This window comes from Oncorhynchus kisutch, linkage group LG30 (genome assembly GCF_002021735.2).
Source record: "Oncorhynchus kisutch isolate 150728-3 linkage group LG30, Okis_V2, whole genome shotgun sequence".
In the NCBI taxonomy this organism is placed as follows: domain Eukaryota; kingdom Metazoa; phylum Chordata; class Actinopteri; order Salmoniformes; family Salmonidae; genus Oncorhynchus; species Oncorhynchus kisutch.
In genome coordinates this window covers 14,491,817-14,515,705 of record NC_034203.2, presented here as the reverse complement: position 1 = coordinate 14,515,705, position 23,889 = coordinate 14,491,817, and the positions used below count along the sequence as shown (strand labels likewise).

General features: G+C 44.9%; 1 protein-coding gene across 2 annotated transcripts in view; it reads left to right on the top strand.

The window, feature by feature from the left end:
* Positions 1–174: 174 nt before the first annotated feature.
* The window catches only part of chd7 (chromodomain helicase DNA binding protein 7), an 80,157-nt gene continuing 56,442 nt past the window's right edge, over positions 175–23,889 (top strand). Inside the window, exons 1-2 of one of the 2 annotated variants that reach the window (XM_031809740.1) lie at positions 175–320; positions 18,402–20,408. In XM_031809740.1, the coding sequence (XP_031665600.1) occupies positions 18,579–20,408 (1,830 nt within the window). In that variant the 5' untranslated portion in view covers positions 175–320; positions 18,402–18,578. Of the gene's footprint in view, positions 458–18,401; positions 20,409–23,889 lie in introns of both variants that reach the window. The other variant, XM_031809739.1, reaches the window with a different exon arrangement.

The following is a 23,889-nucleotide window of genomic DNA, read 5'->3' as shown; positions in this document are numbered from 1 at the left end:
TAGCATCTGTACAAGGGAAATTATTTACAAAATTACCACTAAATGTATGAATAACTCCTACAACCCTACGACGAAATAAGAAATGAAAAGGTATATATTTAATAGCGTCTACAATAAATGAATAATAAAGTGCACATTCGTCACAGCCCAGTAGGGTCATCACGCGCACGCATGTTTATCCATTGGAGCCATGAACGCGCCCCCTACCCGTAGAAGGTGAGCGAATGTCTGGAGGAGAGGACTCGAGAACGCGACCGCCGGGATCGATCGGATTAAACTCGATTTGAGGGAAATTAACACAAAGGAGAGAGGCAGAGTCGGTGAGGAAGGGATAACGACACGCCGAAAATTTATAAAATAACTTGAATTTATTTATAAACGGACCAGAAAGGAATTTACTGGAGATAGCTACTACGGGAGTTAATTTGCGAAACCCTGAACTGACCAAGCTAGTTGGGTAAGCGAGCAATGCTCTTTTTAAATGGTTGGATTCCGTACTCCCTCAGTTCAGTTTGTTCACATGGTAAATTAGCTAGTTGTGTGTTACTCTTACCTGTAAATAACTATTTTATAGTAATGTTTGAAAACTAGATCCCACTTACAATCGACTTTTAATCTACCATGGAAGTTGGTTTGGTAGTTGGGACGTCTATTTAGTAAACAACTTTGTGGAAAACTTATTCTGAAAAGGGAATTGTGTTCCCCCTCTCTCATTTAGAACAAGTCATTGAACGTCCCTAAATTACCATGTTAAAATGCTAACTACAGTTAGCAAGTTTAGCTCGTAACCCGCTGCACTGAGCGGAGTGAGTCCTGAGTTTTTTCACCAAGTGAAGAATATTAGCCAACACGGTGAGCTCTCTCAGTAAGCACAGACAAATGTGAACAACTTGAGTTTAGAAATGTTGAATTGTGACTTTTTCCTTTGTAATACAATAGGCAAGAGTGAGTGTTCGTTAGCTTGGGTTAGCTAATTGTGTGTTGCGCTAGCTAGTGAGACACGAGGTGGCTCGAACGTAGAGGTGAGTCAGTGGCCGAGATGAATGAGTGAGTAACCTTAGTATAGATTGCTAGCGCGGGGGAGATTCCCTGGATGCACTGTGACTAACAGGCAATTTGTTATTGCAAACCACACAATCGGATTTTGACTATAGTTAAACTTGTACTTCATAAATTGAGTATTCACATGGGATTTAACTTGATAACGACGGGGTGAAAAGTAGCCTGACCGCAGTGTTTTATAGGACGATGGACAGGGGGTTGCTTGAGGCCAGACGGTTATCCCTGTTTAGTTAGCCTTATACATTTTCGCCCTGATATATCCATACAATTGTTAAAGTACATGGGCTTTAATCAAAACACTGAGTTTCGGCTTCGATGTTTAGAGAGAATGTCGTATTTTGAAGGGAATAATCCGAGGTTAGAGATGCGTTTCCGTCCAAAACGTGCTTAATAATGTAGCTTAATTAGCCTGCTGCTAGCTAGTTGGAGGTGGCTTATAGTGAAGTTGTGCTTGTAGCCAACATTTGACCACTGTATCATAGCCCTCATTGTCTTGCTGCTAGCCCAGAAGCTAATCATGTGCTAATGGGCTACTTTGATGGCGAATGCCACTTTGTTCAACAGCAAGTAAACCGGTTGCAGTTTGTTTCATGCGTTTCCGCGTTTTAAAGTTTGATAAGAGAGCTTGTTTATCAAGAGATATGTAGCTACAGTATTATGGAAAACTTTCTTAACTTGTTACCCTCTGTTCATCCAGCGTTTTTCGATTTTAAAACACCTGCTGCTGTATCGTGGGTGGCTGAATTTCTAAATACAAGCTGGCATTATTTTCCAACATTTTCCCGACCGTGTTGCTCTCCCTCTCCATTATGTTGTAATCGGTCAGAGTTCGCATAATGCGTGTTGCCAGTGTCTACTTTCAACCCTTTATAATAGAACAAGAACGAATAGATATTTAACGAAAACTATTCGCATAGTAAATAACGATGTTTTGTTTTACGAACAAGCTACGTTAATTGAGAATCCCACGAAATATCACCGAAGTACTACCCCCACCTTTTGCGGAGTCTCTAACCTAAGATGGCAGCTTCTAATGTATGTCGGCCCACTCCGCCAACAGATAAGAGGCCCCGGGTATGGCGGGCGGGACAGATGTTATTCAGTATTGTGGCTTCTCCCACAGTCTGCATTTTCTTGTGGTTGTTGAGGTACTTCTTTCCGACTTGTATAGCTGCGTTGACTTTATGAAGGGGCCGGGTGTAGTGCGGTTGGCTTCTGTTGAACAAAAGTTTTTGGCAGTGGCACCAGTGCTATGGAGTTCTTTATACCCCACTACTAGTTAACTGTTTTTGACAAATCTTTATCATAAAGCAGTTTATTAGCTCAACATTTATTTTAAATGTATACCGAAAACAAGATGGTTAATTTTCTTTCAGGACCATGTATTAGTTCAAGCTCATTCGTAGGATGATGAACTTGGAATTTCTGCTCCATCCTGCCACAAGTGTACTTCGAAAGGTATCTCTTCTCCCTGTGAGAACATTTGAATGATATTATGCAGGTTCATCTCTATTCAAGATCAGATTTGAAGCCTAGAAGTGTCGTGCATTGCGTATAAACAATACTCTTAAATCCCAATCATGTTTTTGTTATTTTAAGATGCAAAACCCAGTCACCGATCTTAGCCGCATATGTAACTACAGGACCCTAACCAGCATACACTGTGGATCCCTAAAGACCAGCCCTGAGAAAATAAACTTAAATTGTAAGGTGGGAGATAGTTGAGAAAAATACAAATTTGATGTAGCTATTTTGACAATTTTAAGACAGTTGCCCCATTGACAATGAACACTGGGGTGGCCTTGTGTACGGTGACCTATTTTTTTCTGCTGTAAAAATTTGCTTAGTTTCCGTCAACCCGCTTTGATGAGTAGGGCAATGCATGCTGGGAAGCTGTGGCCCGTCCAAGGCGTCTTTATGTAACCGGTGTGAAAAGGCTAGCTAATTAGCGTTGCGCACTGGTTGCGTTTTCAATCTAGGTCCGTGGCAGCTGTGGAGGTATGGGTAACAATGCTTAATGGGAGGCAGTTGTGTTCAGAGGGTAACTGGTTCGAGCCCAGGCGGGGACAAGGAGAGGGATGGAAGCAATACTGTTACATTAGCTTCTGGTTTCAGTTGCACAGTGGTCACTTTGTTGCTCAGTTGGTAGAGCATGGTGCTGGTAAAGCCTGTTTAGTAGGTTCGATTCCCAGAACCACCTGGGAATCGATGTATGCACTGTAATTCACTTTGTATAAACGTTTGTTAAATGGCATAGATCAGGGTTCCTCAACTGGTGGCACGTGGGCCAAAGTTTTCTGAGCCCCCAAAAAACACGTTTGTTTTTAAATTTCATTGTTGGACTGTAAACACCATAAAATCAGCTCCAAGTGATTTTAATTTTGGAAATCTGTTCCCTAGTTTTCCAGTGCATAATATATTCGCATGTGATCTTATACAAATGTAATCCAGGTTAGACATTGTTTTAGTCAAATATATCTGTTTGAGCTTCTTGCGGTTAGTTTGCTGTCAACAAATTATTTGTAATTATGTTCCGACCATCCGCTCAAGAAAAAAAGGACCCACTGCTAAATCTAGTTGATGATCCCTGGCATATGTTATTATATATTATTCAAACTACTACTGGGACTTAATTGGTAAAGTATTGTTATGACAATTTAAGTTGCTCAGAGGCACCATTTGAAGAGGCAGTTAGCTGGCTTGCTATCCTTAGAAAAGTTCTCACTTGAAAGGAGTCTAACGATATTTTGGCAGATTTGTAGGGAAATAAATGGTTATCATTTCATATATAAGCCCATGTGTAAAAGGAAAGGTACTTCATTCTCCTCCATATCTACTAAATCAGTCTGATTGTTGCCACAGCAGTTTGAGTGGCACACAAATCTCTAAATGTAGACCTAATGTTGTTTCATTCAAATTCAAACCGGGATTTATTGAGTTACAGTAATGTGTGTCAGAAACACACCTGCTGTGTAGGCCCATCTTTCTTTCCTGTCTTGCTCCTATTGGCTAACACCTTGACCTGGAACTGCAGTCCTAATCATGTCTCGGCATTCTCATCTGATCCCCAGTGTCAGAGGTACTCTCAATCCCAACTGAGTCCTTGTATGAATACAATGGGCACTGTCTGTGTGGATCTGATCTGACCACTTATTGTTATGGCTGCCATTTTGTTAAGTTATGTGGCGGCAGTTGCTCCTCTCAGTGGAAGAAGTTGAGCATAGTTCTGTCATGCCCCGCCGCTCTGCTCCTCTCTGCCACTCCTCTCCAGGTCCGGGGTTTGCAGAAGTGTTCTGGTGGCCCGTTGTGCCTGTAAAAGCAGCCCCTGCTGCCCCCCCCCCCTCTCTCTTGCACCACCTTTTTCTACCTCCCATAGTCCGGGCCTTATGGACCACTCTTCTTGAAGGGAATATTTGAGATGCTGCTTCTATCTGAAGTGTAGACTAGCCAGCCCCTAAGTCTTGTTTCTGTGTCACAGTTCCTTTCTTCTAAACAGAACATATTATAGATTGGCCACAGCTGATAAGATGCATTGTTATTCACTCTAATCATCATTGTATGGCTCATGCGAGGAAGCTTTGTCGACCATGTATTTCTAGATGGCTCATTTTCATACAGCAGTCGCTCCATCTAGTTATTATGGCTGAAGTAGAGGCTTTTTCCCCTCTGTCTATCCCATTCATTCATTGAATTGCCATTTCCCTGAGTGCTATTTGCCTGACTAATCAACTGGAATTCTTCCGCTGCTCTGTTCACAACATACTTCAGTCAGAGACTGCCATCGTTGTCTGTGTGTCGATGTTAAAATTAGGGGTGTTGTACAAAACAAAGTCATACGTGATTGGATCATCTCTAACCAGAGTATCAAAGCCAATGGCCCATTATCCAAAAGCAGCTTTACCCACCTGTGTTCTGGCTCTGGGACCAATCAGAATGGTTAGAATGCACTTGTGTTCTAGAAATTGTCGAAGGGACTCGGATCCAGACCAATTGTGGAGAAAAAGTAATGTGTGTGTGTGTGACGTAGCATAGCATTTGGCCAGAGCAAGGCGCTTGGGTAGCCAGGCAACAATACTATCCCCTCATTCAAACAACGGCACAGTCACAGCCGAGATTCAGTATAGTGGTTAAGTGTTAAGATCTGAGAGATAATGAATCTCAATATAGCCTAGAGGAGATTTACAGACCTTTTATAGACAGTCTAAGTAGGTCCTTCCTTCATCAATTTGAAATGATGGGTGAAAGCAATACGGCAGAAGACCAACAAGGGATCGCTTTCACCTGTCCAGTGATATCAGTGCAGCAGCAGAAAAGGATGCACAGTTCATGACAATTGAGTCCCACCACTGGAGTGGGAAGTGAATGCAGCCTCTACAGTGTACACAGAGTAGCAGTGGAAGAGGAAGTGAGGCACACAGTCCCCCGGCCCCCTCCCATCCTGACCCAGGGTAATCCTCTTCCTGTCCCTCACGCCCTTAACCAGAAGATCTGGGGTCAGTTTACCTTGAACCCTGATCCCAACCGTAACCATTTTACATGATGAAAATACCTGACTGTTAATCAGGGTGTTGGGAACAATGTGTAGGCCTTTGTTCAGTCAGAAGTGCATCAGGACAGACACGGACAGAAATCATCTTCCCCGAGGGAGTGTCTTAAAACCAGTAACCCTGGCTGGAGGCTCCGGCCTTCCAGCCTTCACCTGCACATATGTAAGTCTAGCCCACCACCTCCCACCCAGCCGCTGACTGTCTGAATACTTTTCAGCATGGGAAATGATTTAGCTCCACTGGGAGGCCCCGGGATTCCTGCAATTGATTCTTGGAAAACGGAGGGATAAATGGAGGTTCTGGGTTTTTTAACTGTTTGTCTTGTAAACTGTCAAATGTAACATATTAAGACTGGCATTGCACATGTTATTTGTGGCACCAGTTAATTGCTCAAATGTCATCTCAACATAACTATAACATTTTTATTGGAACAAACTTAGTATGATCTGGCCTATTTTGTTAGATACGAATAACCTGTAATTGCACATGATCCTAGGTTTGCAAACAAAACTCAGCTGAAGTATAGCTATTTATCACTCAAAGTGTTATGAGGGAGTGCACCACCATCTTTCCAGTGTTGATGCATCCTCCTCCCAGTACAGCCTCTTCCAACACCATGGGTAGGAGAAGGATATCATCTGCAGAAGTTACGTTTTGACGTCAAGTTATGACTGTATATGAACCTGCATTCCGCCCAACCCTACTTTTCTCTTCCCCATCTTTCTATGTTTTTCTTCTCCTGGGCCAGACATCATTGACAGGAAGTTAAAACTCCTCTTTCTCCCCCTCCTGCCCCAGGCCTGCAACGGGCTGACACAAAGGGGCTTTTACCCCGGCTGACCCTGCAGCAGGTACCTCAGCTGTTGGGTAGCCAGTCAGACGAGGAGTGCCAAAGAGGAAGGCGTTGTGGTGCTGTTTCCTTGGAGTCATGGTCAAAGTTCTGCTGAATATATCACTGACAGACTCTTCTATTCCCCATGCCGACTGTTTCTACCTTTCACGTGTACACACATACAACCGCTCTTACTCTTCCTTTGGCCCATGTTTGACCACAAAAGGCCCCTGATTTGGACAGTGATATTTTTTGGGGGGGAGATATTAAGCCCACATATTTAAAGCAGAGAGCAGATTGCATAAACAGAACTCCTTCCTGTTTCCCCCTCCCTCCTGTAAAGAAAAAATAAAGTCCATTAACAAGGCAGCCGTGCGTAAAACAACCAGATTCCCGTAGCCCCTCCTGCCCCCTCACTCAAATTCCAGCCCAAGCATATTGCTTGCCCCCCCTGCCTCCCTACTCGATCGCCCCACTGCTCACATCCAGTCACATTCAAACACTCTTTGTGCAGTTAGCTACCCACAACAGACACATCCCATACCCTCTTCCCCATCTGCACATCAGCATGCTCACCCCCCCCTCCCCCAGTGGAGCAGAGGTATAAATTATGCTCAGGCGCATGCCGCTTGTGGGGTAGGTGGTGGGAGGGAGTTTGCAGTGGGTTAGGTAAGGAGGGGGCCCTGGGAGGTGGTGGGGTAGATAAAAGGAATGCTGGTGATGTGCCTCTGGAGAGCTAGCCCCTTGCTGCGACCTGATGCACTGCCTGTACTCTGGGGCTAGGGTTCAGGGAGGGAGACACCACAGGTGGTTCTACCATACCATGGCAGTCCACAAGCCTCTTAAGGCCACTGCTGAATCACATAGCCTTGGATTAGTGGGACCCAGACATTAAGAGCTCTGTAGGGCCTTTATTCATATTATAAGACCTCTGTGACTATAACATTTGGTTTTTGAGTAAGTGTGGTTAGACTGGCAGTGTTTATTCAATTGAACTTCACTCTGCTTTGAATCTACAAAGAAAAGCGCAGACGGTTGATTACGACAATTCATCTAGAAATGTTTACAGTTTGGTTAGGACACTTCAGAAGTAATTTGTCTTCTAACTGATCCGTGAGGTTACACTTGTCTTCAAATAGTTTCTGCAGGTTATCTTTTCAACATACCAAGTGAAAATGACTTAGTGTCATTCGATAAGCATACGTCTAGCCAAGCAGAGGTCCAGCCAGTAGCCAACAAACTTGGACCAGGTGTTCTTCTTGTAGCATGGGGATTTCTTGAGGACACAGCCCCTCTTAACAACTAGTTCAGACACCCTGAAGTGAAACTTTCCTCTTAGTTAAGCTTGCTAACTACTCTCACATTTGACCTAATTTGTGTTATCATTAAAGATAAAGAACATACGCTGTTATTAACTTAGGATGTTTGTAAAGTATTCCCGTGCTTCTGTAGTCTTGTGAAATTGAGTGGCAGAAATTTGCTCCCGTGTCGAAAGATAATTTCTTGAGTGCTCCGATTAGTTTATTTTGGCTTGGTTGAAAGGCGTGGACAAGATCATTTTTGGAAACTTCTGTCTTCACTAATCTGTGACGACTTTAATCAGACCTTTTGCATATGAAACAAACAATCATTCAGGAAGTTTCCAACCATGACACGGTGCAGATTGATACGTGTGGTGTTTGTTTTTTCTGATTTGAATTGAAGTCCTCCCCCTATAAGCTTGTCTGTGTGTTTCACTCTGGTGCTCTTGTCAATAGCAGCAGAGCAGTTGGGAGAGCCAGCCTTCAAACCAGAACAGTAGAGTACCTCTTATGAAAGACCTATGGTCACGCAATCAACTTTACAACTTCCCTCCCCCACACGGTCTGCCTACCATCCACATGCCAGGCCATGTTCTGATAGTATTTCTAATGAAAGGCAATTATTATGATGCATTGACTGTTGGTGATAAAGTAAAAATGGTATTGTTGTTGTATGTGACATGGCCTCCCAACCAGGCCTAGTATGTGGCCCACAGGAAATGCCTCCTGTTTATGTTTTGGGGATTTCCTGGAACAAAAGTGTCATTTCCAACCATCAAGAGAGTACAGGGAGAAATAACTAGTCCCTCTATTCTGTTGCATTTTAAGCTTGCTACAGTCCATTTCGTAACTAGTTTTGCGTATAATGGTAGTTACTGACAGAGCTGTCGACTAGCAGTTATGGTTTGGATGTTCTAGTGTAAAAAAAAAAAAAGTAGGCCTGAGTATGGGTGTGAGCATTTAAACGAAATTGGGATCTTAACCACAAGGGAAAATCGAAAGTCGATTTTATTATTTTTCCACTAAATGAATCACCGTGCAGTTATCACAACATATTTTCTGTGTTATAGCATTACTAGAAGATAGGATATAAAGGCCTGGGAAAATAGTGTAATTTAAATATTGACTCAGCCATAGGAAGTAGGTGCAAAGTAAACGGCATAGTGTGTCAATTTCCTCCCTATTCCCACTACGAGAGATGGCGTCTGAGGAGCAGAGTGGCCAAAGAGATTTCTACTTTTCAATTCACATTACGTCATTGCCTTAACTTTCGTTGCGGCAGGTAACACTAAATTCTTTGTCCACCACTCAAATTGACTTTAAATATCACAGTAGACACTAGCAGGTAAGCACAAATGATTTAACAATCTAAGCAACCTTTCTTCCTTACAACCTTACAATATGGAGTAATGCAACCAAACTCTTCAATAATGCAACAATCCACAACCATGTGCAGTCAATTAGTTTATTTTTTCTTCTGTACAAATTAAATGAGCTGACAATACAGTTAACTCCAGCTAGCTAACGAACATGCTTCATGATCAAGTAACGTTAGCATATCAATAATGATATACAAATCTAAAAGTACAGTAATGTTATCGGTGTCATTATTATTATTATAATATAGGCTACACAGCTATTTAACGTTAGCAAGCTAACTAGCTAGCTAAACAAAATTTTATTTCTGCATCAAATATGTGTTGGCTATAGCCAAATTCTAATCTTTAGTTGAACCATAGCTAGATAACTTTAATGCGGTAGCCTTAGAGCGCTTAACTTAGATCAAACTAAGCCTGTTTTTTCTATATCAGCAAAGTCATGAGGTAAAAGAAAATGGGTGCTCAGTGCAGTCAAGCAAAAAACCTGACTTGAGATTTAAAAGTGTGGCAACATTTTCAGAATGTAACAGGTTACTATTTCAAGGTACTCAATTCTATCTTTTTCATACTTTTCTTTGTGTGGTTAAATGAGACCATTCTGTTTACACTGCCCTGCTTAGAGCCTAGCAACTGTCGGACAAGTGTGTGGTCGAAATGCGACAAGTTTACATTAAAGTATATGTGTAGCCGAGGCTATTTTTACAAAAAAGGGTCTTTACAGTTAAGCTAAGAGTGAAGCTCGAGGCAAAAATTCTCCGCTGTTTTGGTGCCCTGGCTACCACCACGCTGTGGACAGCGTGAAGTGAACTTGTGCACTTGCACTGTGTGAGAGCAAAGTGTTGCATCTTGCTCATCTCTATCTTAGCCTATTCGTTGATGATTACTGAATTTGCGAGGCCTCGCAAGCCCAAAAAATTGCAAAATACATCATTCCATTGCGAGAGAATGCTTTTGATTGCCGATAGAACCGTGCACTAGGCTTATGTCTTTGTGGCCAACCGCCTATACTGTGCCCATCCCTTTCGTTTCTCACTAGCTCGCTATGAAAGATGCAAGTGTTTTGTTGAAGGCTTGGGTGGTATATACCGTATACGGGGGTATTTGGAAATAGCTACAGGTTGTTTTTTCAATACCGGTAACTAGTTAAAAAATGTATTTGTTGCTACTTAAGTAAATACTAGCAGTCAACTTGTGAAATACGTTAGAAGATAAAGCAGATTGCATTCTTCATTTCACCTGTCACATTATTTTACATTACTGTAGATCCCCCCCAAAAGTTTAACCAGTTGTGTTTGTAATTAGAACAATAGGACAAAGCGGGAGCAGGTGATTCCAGATGTGTATTGAGAAGGGGTGTGCAGTTTATTGAAAGTAGAGTATTTTTTTATATATTTTTTTCAGTAGTAATCAGGGACATGCAACAATAGTTTCCATTCACAGACAATACATTAGTGCAGAATATTGATTCATTTTCATCAGATGACAACAGAAGTGCAACGCTATTTGTCTGGCAGCCACACAAGTAAAAGAGCTTACAATGAAAAAGCAAGGTATTTTTGCATAACGATGCATGGACATAATTTGTTATGTTTTTCATAGAAAGAATGTAACTGGCTACATTTCCTTATGTTTTGCTTGAAGTTAATCTTGCATCATACTGGAGAAAAGTGGACTGGCTACTCCGAGGAGAAGTACCTGGGGGGGGAAAAGTAGGTACACACCAGTCCGAGTGTTGCCTACTGACAGAATGCCCGTTGGTCAATTGTCCTCCAAGTGAAGTGCAACTGAAGCACAGAATTCGTCTGAAGCCGAGCAGAAATTACAATAAGAAGCATTTTAGGTCTTCGTTGTATTTTTATTTTTTTTCCTGCTTTGTTTGAAAAGTCATAGCCCTTTTGGATGAGTTTTCTGTACAGCTGCCATTGCGATCTTTTGATTTCGATTGTGTTTTTTCTCCTCTCAGTTCTTGACCCGTCTGCTCCTTCCCCATATTCTCCGCGCAGTGCATGCAGACTGTTGCCCTACCGACTCGACTCCACACAGACACAGCGTGTACACATGCTGCTCCAAAGCCTGTACTGTTCTGCCTTCAGACAAGCATGCGTTTTAACTTTGTACATTTGCACAATGTGTCTCTTTGAAAAAATGAGAGTACCAATCAAAAGTTTGGACACCTACCCATTCCAGGACTTTTCTTTATTTTTACTATTTTTCTTTGGAGAGGTTACTGGAAACTAACTAGGTTTCCCCTTTTATCTGTGTATTAATTGTTGGATTAGAGTACACCTGATTTTGACTCAAAATGGGTCAAAATTCTACAAAGATTCAGAGAAAAAAACATTTAGCATTTCAGGTAAAACAACCCAATGTTTATATCCCAGGACAAATTAGCTAGCAAAAGCAAGCTAGCTTAATGTCTGAAAATGTATATTTTTTTTATATATATTTATATATATACCTGTCCCCAAATTTAATAGTTTGTTTTGATATTTCAACCAATGTGTGCTTATCGCGTCTGGTATGGATGGACAAAATCGACATGCAGGCGCGTGCCCGGTCTAGTCTGCATTTTAACCATCTGAAAGGGACACACTGTGAGGCCCAAATTGTCACTGGCATTAGCACAGCTGCATTGTGAATTCACGTGGAATTCTATGCATTTTTCTTATCGTTTAACAGAAAACCGCAAAAAAGTGTTTTAACGGTAAGACATTTTTTCTTCACATCCCTAGTGATGAGTTGACAACACATAGTCTAACCCCAAGAGAGAGCAAGTGGTGGTGGGAATGTGCAGGTCTGATATTGAAGGATGGCTGTGGTGGTCTGGCTCTGTGTTTGTACGGGCAGGTAACTCGTCGTTTCTCCTGCATCAGGGCATGCCTGACCGCACACTCGCACGTCACCAAACACACATTAGTCGGCACCCAGCCTGCGGATTGAACTCTCTCCCACTCCACCTCTCGCTTGCTCCGTCTTCTACTCTTCCTATAGCTTGTTCTCTCTCCCGCTCACTAACACACCTAAGCCCCTCCCTGTGACACGCACACACCTGGGTGTAGCCCTCCTACCAGAGAAAGCGAGAGGAAGGGAGAGACGTAGAGAAGGCCCTGGCACCGAGCCACATCTGTCACTCTAGAGGGAATTAGGTGAACGGTCAGCCCTCCGGCTTAGACGCCAAATCTGATCACAGGGATTCAAATTTGCAGCTTTTGGCATGGCTCCGCTGCGCACCTCGCTCCCCCCACTATCCTACTTCCCTACACACTCACACACCAACCCTTCTCACCACCCTGCACACACGCACATGGATGCACACACTCCTCCCCATGCACACACACTGTCATCTCCTCCCCCACGGTGCAATGTCATAGGGAGGCGGTGGGAGCTCTCTCTGTGCTGGAGGAGCTGAGCTGCTTAATGGGAGGAGAGGTGATTTATGGGCCAGGAGGAGAGGAAGCAGGGCAACTCTTCTTCCTGCTCTTAGCCGTAGCTGTGAGGTGATAAAAGTGGCTAGTGCTGTCACGGCGACACAGGGCCCACAGGCCCGCCACACTGGAGCCCTCGGCTCTCATTCTGGGACGTTTAAATCATAACAAGGCTCAATCTGGTGAAATGTAGGCCAAAGCACGGAATAGTTTCCCAATCATTTTATTTTGAAGAACGTCCTCTTTCTCGTTTTTGAGTGTTTCCCTCGCGGGGCCCAAGTGACTTTTTAAATGAATTTGTGATTGTAGTTGATTGCTATGGCCATTTACCTTCTGCTTCATTTTCGCTGTGCTTCTACTGTGTGGCTGAAATAAACAACACAGGGCAAGTTAAAGAGCATGATGGTGGGAGTATAATTGTAGTTGACTCTGTAGATGAAGACTGGTGTAAAATGTCGTAGTCTGCTGTAGGCCTATATGACGGTTTAGAAGCAATGTTCAATCACTTGGCGTAGATTTAAGAAAAAACTATGGGTAGCCTATAATTCAAATGTTGTAAGATTACTAGTCTAAGTTGTATTTTAGCTCATAGGGCTGGCTCAAGTACCTTATAACTGACGGTTATGCATGAAGACTGGAAAATAACCGTAAATATATATCAGCTTAGATCACAGTGCAGTTATCACAAAACAGATTATTTTCTGTGTTGTAACCTAGCCTATTCCTCTCCTATTATTTAAATAAAAATGTCTTAACTTTAGGCTACTTTGGTGAATCTGCGAGGCATACAAGACCTTGTGAGATACAGATTACCCAGACCTATGTGCACATTTCTTACTACTTGCCCCTCCTTGCTGTCTCTCACACTGCCTCGCCTGCTCTTTCTTTTGGCTAATGATGCGGGTGTGTGTTCAGTCTGTTGTGTGTAGAATATCGTAGCCAATTCATTGACAGGCCCTGCTTTACTGATGTTGTGAATCATTGCAAGATACAGCATTTCATTGTGATCTACATCTCTTGATTGCTGTTAGGTTATGGATGGGGGTTCTGCTAGCGGAACATTTCGAGAACATCCAGTGAAATTGCAGAGCACAATTCTTTTAATTTTTTTTACTTTCATACAATCACAAGTGCGATGCACCAAATTAAAGCTTAACTTCTTGTTAATCCAGCCACAGTGTCAGATTTCAAAAAGGCTTTACTGCGAAAGCAAACGATGCTATTATCTGAGGACAACGGCCCATCAAACACATGACAATTATCTTTCAACCCGTCAACGATATAATTCATGCCTTTGAAGATCATCTTCTGTTGGCACTCCAATATGTCCCATAAACATCACAAATGCTCCTTTTGTTCGATTATTTCTGTCATTAAATCTCCAGAATGTCCATTTATTTGGCGCGTTTGATTCAGAAAAACAACGATTCCAAATCGCCCAACATGACTAAACATTATCTAATAAGTTACCTGCAATCTTGGTCCAAACATTTCAAACAACTTTCCTAATACAACTTTAGGTATTTTATACCGTAAATTATCGATAAAATTTCAGACGGAATAAAGTGTTCAATAGCGGATAAAATGAAAGTGGCAGCAAGCGCTAGGTCGCGCACCCCAAACACAACAGTAGACTACACTCGATCCGAGTTCTGAATAGGCATACTTCTTCATTACTCAAGAATAACATCAACCAATTTCTAAAGACTGTTGACATCTAGTGGAAGCCCTAGGAACTGCAACCAGATGCCTCAGAAATCTAGATTCCCATGGAAAACCAATTGAAAACATGGTCACCTACACACACAAAAAATCCTGGATGGTTTGTCCTCGGTGTTTCGACTGCCAAATAAGTTATGTTATACTCAGACATACATTTGAACAGTTTTAGAAACTTTAGAGTTTTCTATCCAAATTATATGCATATCCTATCTTCTGGGCCTGAGTAGCAGGCAGTTTACTTTGGGTGCACTTTTCATCCGGATGTGAAAATACTGCCCCCTACCCCAAACAGGTTAAATGGGCCTTGTTCATGGTTCCGACTCTGTCTGCCTAGTGGCCGACCTGCCTATACTGTGCTTCTCCCCTCTTTCTCCGTCCCTCGTCTATGAAAGATGCAAGTGTTTGTGTTCTCGGAAGTATGGCAACTGATCAGTCTCCTCCGTTCCAAAAATACTGAATCATAGGAGTTGATTTCTAGAGACTCAGAAATGTGAGTCGAGTAATCAATTATTTTGGAGTCTTCTCTCCACCAGTTGGAAAAATGGCAGAGCAAGACAAGCAACAGCAGCGAAGTCCTTTATGGCATTACTATGAGAAGTTAAATGAGAAAGAAATGCAAACTTTGCGAGGTGGAATTGAGGTACAGTAATGGTAGTACAGGTGCAATGCTTGACCATCTGAAAGGGACGCAATGTGACAACCTAACAGTTGCTGGCAGCTGAATTGTGAATTCACATGGAATTTAGCATTTTATCGTTTAACAGAGAACCAATAACAAAATGGCGTTATAAAGAAACATTGTCCATTTGTCACATGCTTAGGACACCCGCAATGGCTGCCTGGTATTGTGAAGCAATGTCTATGGTAATGTAGACTTGTCATTCAGGTTATGTTAACTGATATAGCTCATTCACTGTAATGTGTTTTTTGTAACATCAGTTGAGTTGAATCAGTATATCACAGCACGTTTTAGAAAATGTTACTTCCTGCTTTGCTCCTATGGTACACTCGCAATATGCCATCATTGACTTGAAATGGGACTCCCGTTTGATTCATTCTACTACTGTGGCAGCACGTGCAGTCAGGAGACAAACGATGCGTAATAAAAAATAAAGTTTTGCTATTCTGACAGTTATTATGGTGCCTGCTGTAATTTTGTCTGCTCAATTATCGTTATCCAAAATTCCACGACCGTCACAGCCCTAATATCTGTTACTATATATTTTGTTACTGCATAGGCCTACATGGCGGCCGTGGAGTGTGAGTCTATTCACCACAATAAACAGGAAGTCTGACAGCTCCAGGCATGTCACGCCACTCCACTCTCCGCCACATTGGTGGCTAACTACGGATGTGACATTACGCACGCTTCCTACTCAATCATGTTTCGTCACTCACTCTTTCTCTCTCTCGCGTGTGCACGCGCTCTCTGTGTCAACACTCCCCGCTGTGTTGTGGTTTGTCTTTAGAGATCTGTTACGGTTTGTTCTTTCTTCATCTAGTGAGTCGCCCAGCCAGTTTTTATTTGAATTCCCTTTGCGGTTGTTGCTAAAGCAAGTTTGTTGTGTTGCAACTTGCGAGCATCATTCTCTTCCTTCCCTTTGCGATGTCTTTCCTTTTTGAGTTTGAGAAGGTGAAATTCGGTTTCTGAATTGTTTTGCGAAGGCTTACCACTATGCTAATGTAGCCTTTTTGAAGAGTTGCTGTTTAGCAGGAAATTGCTTCCCCTCTGCTCATTGACTAGAAAGGTCAGTGGTAGTAGTGCGTGGGGCTGATGCTAGCAACCATGTGGAGAGGCTTGAAAGAAAGAGGAAAGTTGGGGGTGGGGCAGGGGGAGAAGGAGGGGTTTCTCTAGTGGGGGAAGTGAAGTGTTGAAGTTTCGGGGACACATTCCTCCTCCCCACTCGTGCACCCAAGCTACATAATAAGTACTGTGACACACACACAAGCCTACACTATCCTCTTCACATACTCAAGCTTACACTAGGACCCAAATTTTTGTTGCCTGATTTAGTTCTCTTTAATTTTTCCAGGTGTCCGTTTTCCACTTTCTTTCCTAGGGCTCGCTCAAAATCACATAAAAAAATAAATAAATATAACATTCAAGGTTATAATGTTTTTCTAAGTCCACAAACATTTTTAAACCACATCAGGAGACTATTTCAGAGGTCTGGGAAATGTAATGCAAGTGCACACCAGGAAGAGCCATTGTTTGGTTAAGCGGTGTTGCTGTAACGCTCATGTGATTGCAGAGTTTGCAAAACAAATGGCCACTGGATTGACGCAAATCATAATGGCATTCTGCCAGGTAGGCATAGGCTACTTTGGCGTTAACATTTAAGTGAGGTTTTCGGGAAAGCCTTTTCCATCTCTACCAGAAGATTATCATTAGCATCATCAAACTTTTCAGAAAGTTGCATGAAAATATGAATCACTGGCTCATTTTCTTGTGATTTACTTGGGTAAATTAATGCCTTTTCTAATAAGTCCAGTAGATTCAGTTTATTTCCTACTAAAATCAATAAATGTAATATTGTTGAATTCCGTTTTAATGTCTGGACTCCGTAACGCTGCTTTCATAGGGCCCTACTCCGCCTCAAGCCTAACCCACACATAAACACACGTCACGTGTTGAGTTGGACACCCAATCCCTTTGCTAGCTCTCCTTTCAGCCTGGTTTATCTCACACCTCCATAATACCGCCAGCTCATCTGATTAGAGCTCAGCGGACGCGCAGGTTGAGGACACGCATGATTAGGGGATACACGATATAGGCGTAAAATCTAATTACATTTAAAAAATATAATAATTACAAAATATTGCTATTTTATACTTTGCTAAACTTTTGGAACCATAAAATTGGGATGATCATTCTAGTTTTATGGTTAGAATACAGTTTGGCATGACAATGGAAGTAAGGGAGATGGTTGTGACGAAGTAGGGAACCAAATTGTTTTTCAGTGTTTCTCAGGGGACCCTAATTGGGATTAAATAGATGGGTACATTCAAAGATGTCAAAAACATTTTTTTGCCTTTCCCCCTCTCATTTAAGAACAAGCTGCACAAGCAGTGCTGATGTATTTCACCACTGGTACCAGCCTGTATAAGAGCAAAGGTTTGTCAGCAAGATAAGTGGTTTTAGCTAGCTAGCTAGTCATTACCTTAAGGGTCTAACATGTTTTCTAGGCACATTTGCAGCTTGCTAAGACCAACCAACTAGAGTTTTGCAGAGAGAAAGTTACACAAACAAATAGTATAAAACAGAAACGTGGATTTATATAAAGAAGCAAAGTGGAAAACAGAGTTGTTTCAAAATCAGATGACTGCTCACTGTTTAGTCAGTGCATACAGAGTGCAGCTCGAGCACCAGGAACTGCCTGCTGGAGTGACGGGGGCGGGTCTTGTGTGTATGGGATTGGGCAGTTTTGAGCGAGAACTCAACTTGAGCAATACAATAAATCTAAAGTTTAGAAAAGGTGTGAGATGGCTGTGGAATTTCAAAATGTTGCTGCTTCTGGCGGTATGGATGTTGCACATGTCAGTATTGCGATTTGTATTTTAAAAAATTCATTTATTTGTGCAGCCCCACCTACTCGCCATGCACCCAGAAACACACACAAAATATACATGTGTGCACTCACTCTTACACACTCACACTTGAGCTCTGCCTCTCTCTCCTCTGCCCAACAAAACACACACACGCTTGAGCAGGTGGCTCCCCTCCTTGTATTCTCACATCTGCTGGGCTGATCTGGCAGCTGCTGCTGTTTAAACACCCCTGCTTCTGCCCAGGCCTTTGTTCTTTTCCAACCAACAACCCATTCTAAAGAATGAATGAGTTTAGGCTTGGTGTGTGTGTGTGTGTGTTGGAAGAAAATCTTTTGTTTGAAAGTAAATGGAAGCAGAGGTGGGTTGGGGGATGGGGATGAAAGGTTGGGGGGGGGGGGGGGGGGGGGCGTTTACAACTGATTAAACTGCTAAACATGTGCCACTTAAGAAATCTATTTCAGTTAGGAGGTTAAAGAACAGGAGTGGTGTTGCACAATTGACCTGATATAGCTGATTCTAATGTTCCTATCTCTCTCTTCCCCTTCTGTCCTCTTCCTACCGCTCTCCTCTCTCCCTCCCTCCAGGTCCCATAACCTGGCTTTGCCTGACACTGCGTTCTCATTCTCTGAGAGAATTAGGGAAATATGGAGTGACATGCTGCAGATTAGTTAGCGGATTAGCGGCTTTGAGGACATCCACCTCTGTGTGAGCGCAGATTCCCTGGAGCTCCGCTCCCCCCAGCCGCCAGGTCCCCAGCAGCCATGGCCGACCCAGGGATGTTGAGCCTGTTCGGGGACGACGCCAACCTGTTCTCGGACGGGCTGGAGGGCCTGGGGGACTGTGGCTTCCCCCAGGGCCAGCCCAACCCCATGGGGCAGCAGATGCCCCACGAGCACCAGGGCTACGGTTCGCTCTCCTCCAACTCCCTCCACCACCCCTCGCAGGCTGTTCCCGGACAGCCCAAGATGGGCCACCCATACGACCCCTTCGCGGGCTACGAGCAGCAGCAGGGCCGGATGTTGGGCAACGGGCCTGCCGTAAACGGCATGGCGTCCCCACATTCGCGCTACCACAACAATCCCCAACAACCTGGAGGGGGGCACCACGTCTATTCCGGGGCGCAGGGTGACGGCCGCGGCCAGCCATTCCCTGACGGAGGAGCCGTGTGGGGCCCCCAGGCTGGCCCCGGGCAGGGACTGCCTCCATTCCAGCAGCAACAGGCCGCCACCCAGGCCCCCTCCCACCAACAACACGGCCCCTCAGGGCCCCAGGGCCACGGCCACCAGATGGGCCCCTACATGGGCCGAGCCGACTATGCGACCATGCAGGGCCACTCTGGTCAGACCCAGACGCCCCCTAGGATCAACCACTTTCCCCAAGGTATGGGCCAGGAGCCCAGCCACTACATGGGCCACGTGGGGCTCCAGCAGAACCCTAGCATGACAGGTCCCCCCATGCGCCACCCAGCCCAGCAACAGCAGCCTCCACAGCAGCACCCGCAACCGCCTGCCCAGCAGTTCCTCCACCGGCCCAGCCAGGAACCCATGGCCTCCCACACCCCTCGCTTCCCCCACAGCCCCTCTCGCCAGCAGCAGGTCCTGGCCGGGAGGCCCCACCAGAACATGGGGTTCAACATGCACGGCCAGGCAGCCCCCCCTGGTGCTGTAACCAGCTCAGGGCAATACCCCCCCTACTCCCAGTACGGCAACCTTAATCAGGGATTAGCCGGCAGTGCAGGGATGAGTCCCGTCATGAGCCTCAGCAGCACCAGCAACAACAGTAACGCCATGGGGCCAGCCCAGGTCCAGCGCTACCCCAACGTAGGTGGACCCCCACAGCGCTACACGGGCCCCCAGGTACACCAGCAGCCTGTCCACCCCAACCAAATCACTGGACAGCCCATGCACCCTTCCCAGCCCATGCACCCCTCTCAGGCCCAGGCCACCCCCCAACAGCAGCCCCACCTCCCCACACCGCCTCAGGGATCCTACGGCTCTCCCCCCTCCATGTCCCCAATGAGGGGCATGGGAACCCCTGGGGGCACACCTCCGCCTCAACAGGGCCGCCCCCCGAGTGCCGGCCTGGCTCCAGAGGTAGGGGGCTATCCAGGAGTCCCACTCCAGCCCCCTAACCCCATGGCCCCCCCTCAGAGAAACCCCACTCCCATGGGTGCTCAGCAGCCACACCCCCACCTGCAACACCACACTCAGCACCCTTCCCACCCGCAGCAGCACCCCCACATGCCCCCGGGCCAGCAGCTCTACCCCGGCATGCCCCCTAACCAGCGAGTTCCACTCGGCCAGGTGAGACCTCCGGGTCCCATGGCCCACGGTGAGCCTACCGGACCCCAGGATCAGCGGCTGCTCCCTCTCCAGCAACAGGCTCCCAGACCTGGGCAGCAGCTGCAGCCTCCTCCCATAGCCTTCCAGCAGCTGCAGCAGGTGCACCCCGCCCAGGCTGCTTTGCCCCCGTCGCAGGCCCAGACACACCTGGCCGGCCCCCACCACCAGAACTCTCCACCCAACCAGCCACCCTGGGCGCCACCGCCACACCAGTCGCCTCCAACCCCCCAGAAAGTGCCTCACATTCAGGTGAGTTCCCTTTGATGTGTTTTTTTTTTTGTGGGTTTGTTTTCATGTGCGTGGGGTATTTGTGTGTGGGGGGGGTCTGTGACATTTAAAAACTCAGTGGTGCTCTGGGTGGAGGTTGAATGGGAGTTTTGAGGTGTGTGGGAAATGGATTTTTACAGCGGTTTGTTTCCTCTCCACTGCATATCCTGGCCCTCCCCAAGACCCAGGCGCCACAGTACTAATCTCCTAACCCCCTCCCATCCCCACCCCCTCTCTCTGAGGGGGAATACTCCCTTCCTGCTCTCTAAGCATCTCTCTCCTCCCCGTCTGCTCTCTTTCCGCCCGCTCTGCTCTCTATTCCATCCTCACTTCCCTCTCTTGTTTGTTTAATTCTCTCTCTCGTTGTCTGCCCCTCTATCTTTTACTCTTTCCCCCTCTATCCCTGCACCCTATCCTGTTGTTTTCCATGTCTCGCTCTTTTCTCTCTCTGCTCTCTGTGTGTGTTTGCCTTGTCTGTCTCGAAGGACTCATGCGTGAGTTAATGGTGTACAGCAGGATGTGCCCTGTCGGGAGAGAGAGAAGAGGGGAAAGGGGGGCAGGGGAGGATAGGGGGGAGCCAGTGGGGAGTGGAGGTTACCAGCTCTCAATAGTTTGCTGTGTGTGTGTCCTGGCTTCCATTAGCTTGTTTTGTGCTCAAAGCCTCTTTCCCTGCTAACCCATTCACATACAATGGCTGCCCTGTGGCAGCACACACATCCAACACTTAGCATCTCTATTAGTCCTCTTCCTCATTCACACCATCACCACTCTCCACTCCTCCTCTTCCCCTTTACCAGCAGTGGCCCCCTCGCCTCATCCCCCTGGTACCGGGGACTCCTATTAGGGAGTTTTGTGGTTGACATTTAAGATGTCAGAGTTAATTTGCCCAATGCGAATGACCTAGATGTTAGGCACACAGTTAAGCCTCATAGCATTGCTTCAGTCCCTGGCTACAAGAACGTAACCCCGTTATGTTAGGCTGGCTGAGGGAAATGCGCCCGAGGACGTCAAGACCATGATGGCGTTATTGTTTCTGTGGTGGATCTGATTTCACCCCCCCGTTCGCGGTAGCAGTGTCTGGCGCTTCAGCTCTCAACTCTGCATCACTACTCTCTAATATGGTAATAGGGTTCCTGACAGTCAGCAGCTCCTTCAGCTCCCAGCCGTGTCTGCCCTGGCTGCTGTAATATGGTTATGCAGGGTCCGATATCGCGACCAGAACAGTCGTGTTTGCGGACGTTTGACTTGGCAGTGCGACACACATTTTTAATTGGTCATAAAGGGTGTTTTAAAAATATATTTGTACCTTCATGATTTTTTAAATTATGATTTAATCAAACCGTAATGTGCAATTGACCAAACATAAACCAACTTTCTGAAGTGCGCATATGGTCCTGTAGGTCTACCACTTTGTGTAGCCGTCAGGCATTCGTTAGCATTGCTGACAGTCTTTTGTGTGGATGGAAATGCAATTTAAAACAAAAACAAACTTTTTTTAAAGAATCAATCCGGTGACCATTTTGTTTTAAACTCAATCAAAAGTGCGCTACAAAGGCGGTGCGTCATAAGCTAAGGTTCCTCTACAGTAAATGTAATTAAATTGTCAAAATGATATAGCCTAATTATCCTACTCGTATACAGTTAATTCAGAAAGTATTCAGTCCTTTTCCGCCCAGTCTTATTATTAAATGGATCTTCACACTCCCCCATAATTTTTTATTTTATTGTACCTTTTTTTAACTAGGCAAGTCAGTTAAGAACAAATTCTTATTTTCAATGACGGCCTAGGAACAGTGGGTTAACTGCCTGTTCAGGGGCAGAACAACAGATTTGTACCTTGTCAGCTCGGGGATTTGAACTTGCAACCTTTTGGTTACAAGTCCAACAGTCTAACCACTAGGCTATGCTGCCGCCCCAAAATGACACAACGATAATAGTTTTTTGGTCATTTTGGCTAATAATATTTTTTTTTTTTAAGACTTAAGTACTCAGACCCTTTTCTGTGAGGCTTGAAATTGAGCTCGGGTGCATCCTCTTTCCATTGATCATCCTTGAAATGTTTCTACAACTTGGTTGGACTCCACCTGTGGTAAATTCAATTGATTGGACATGATTTGGAACCACCAAGACTCTTCCTGGCTGCCTGGCTAAACTGAGCAATCGGGGGAGAAGGGCCTTGGTCAAGGAGGTGACCAAGAACCCGATGGTTACTCTAACAGAGCTCCAGAGTTCCTCTGTCGAGATTGGAGAAACTTCTAGAAGGACAACCTTCTCTGCAGCACTCCACCAATCAGGCCTTTATGGTAGTGGTGATAATCAAGATTCTCTGGTCTGATGAAACCAAGTTTGGCCTGAATGCCAAGCGTCATGTCTGGAGGGAACCTGGCACCATCCCTAAGGCGAAGCGTGGCGGCATCATCATGCTGTCAGAATGTTTTTCAGAGGCAGGGACCTTGGGACTTGTCAGAATCAAGGGAAAGATGAATGTTGCAGAGTACAGAGATCCTAGATTAAAAACCTACTCCAGAGCGCTCAGGACCTCAGGATGTGGTGAAGGTTCACCTTCCAACAAATCAAATGTATTTATATAGCCCTTCTTACATCAGCTAATATCTCAAAGTGCTGTACAGAAACCCAGCCCAAAACCCCAAACAGCAAGCAATGCAGGTGTAGAAGCACGGTGGCTAGGAAATACTCCCTACAAAGGCTGGAACCTAGGAAGAAACCTAGAGAGGAACCAGGCTATGAGGGATGGCCAGTCCTCTTTTAATTTTTTTATTTCACCTTTATTTAACCAGGTAGGCAAGTTGAGAACAAGTTCTCATTTACAATTGCGACCTGGCCAAGATAAAGCAAAGCAGTTTGACAGATACAACGACACAGAGTTACACATGGAGTAAAACAAACATACAGTCAATAATACAGTATAAACAAGTCTATATACGATGTGAGCAAATGAGGTGAGAAGGGAGGTAAAGGCAAAAAAAGGCCATGGTGGCAAAGTAAATACAATATAGCAAGTAAAATACTGGAATGGTAGATTTGCAATGGAAGAATGTGCAAAGTAGAAATACAAATAATGGGGTGCAAAGGAGCAAAATAAATTAATTAATTAGAGTAGGGAAAGAGGTAGTTTGGGCTAAATTATAGATGGGCTATGTGCAGTAATCTGTGAGCTGCTCTGACAGTTGGTGCTTAAAGCTAGTGAGGGAGATAAGTGTTTCCAGTTTCAGAGATTTCTGTAGTTCGTTCCAGTCATTGGCAGCAGAGAACTGGAAGGAGAGGCGGCCAAAGAAATAATTGGTTTTGGGGGTGACCAGAGAGATATACCTGCTGGAGCGCGTGCTACAGGTGGGTGATGCTATGGTGACCAGCAAGCTGAGATAAGGGGGGACTTTACCTAGCAGGGTCTTGTAGATGACATGGAGCCAGTGGGTTTGGCGACGAGTATGAAGCGAGGGCC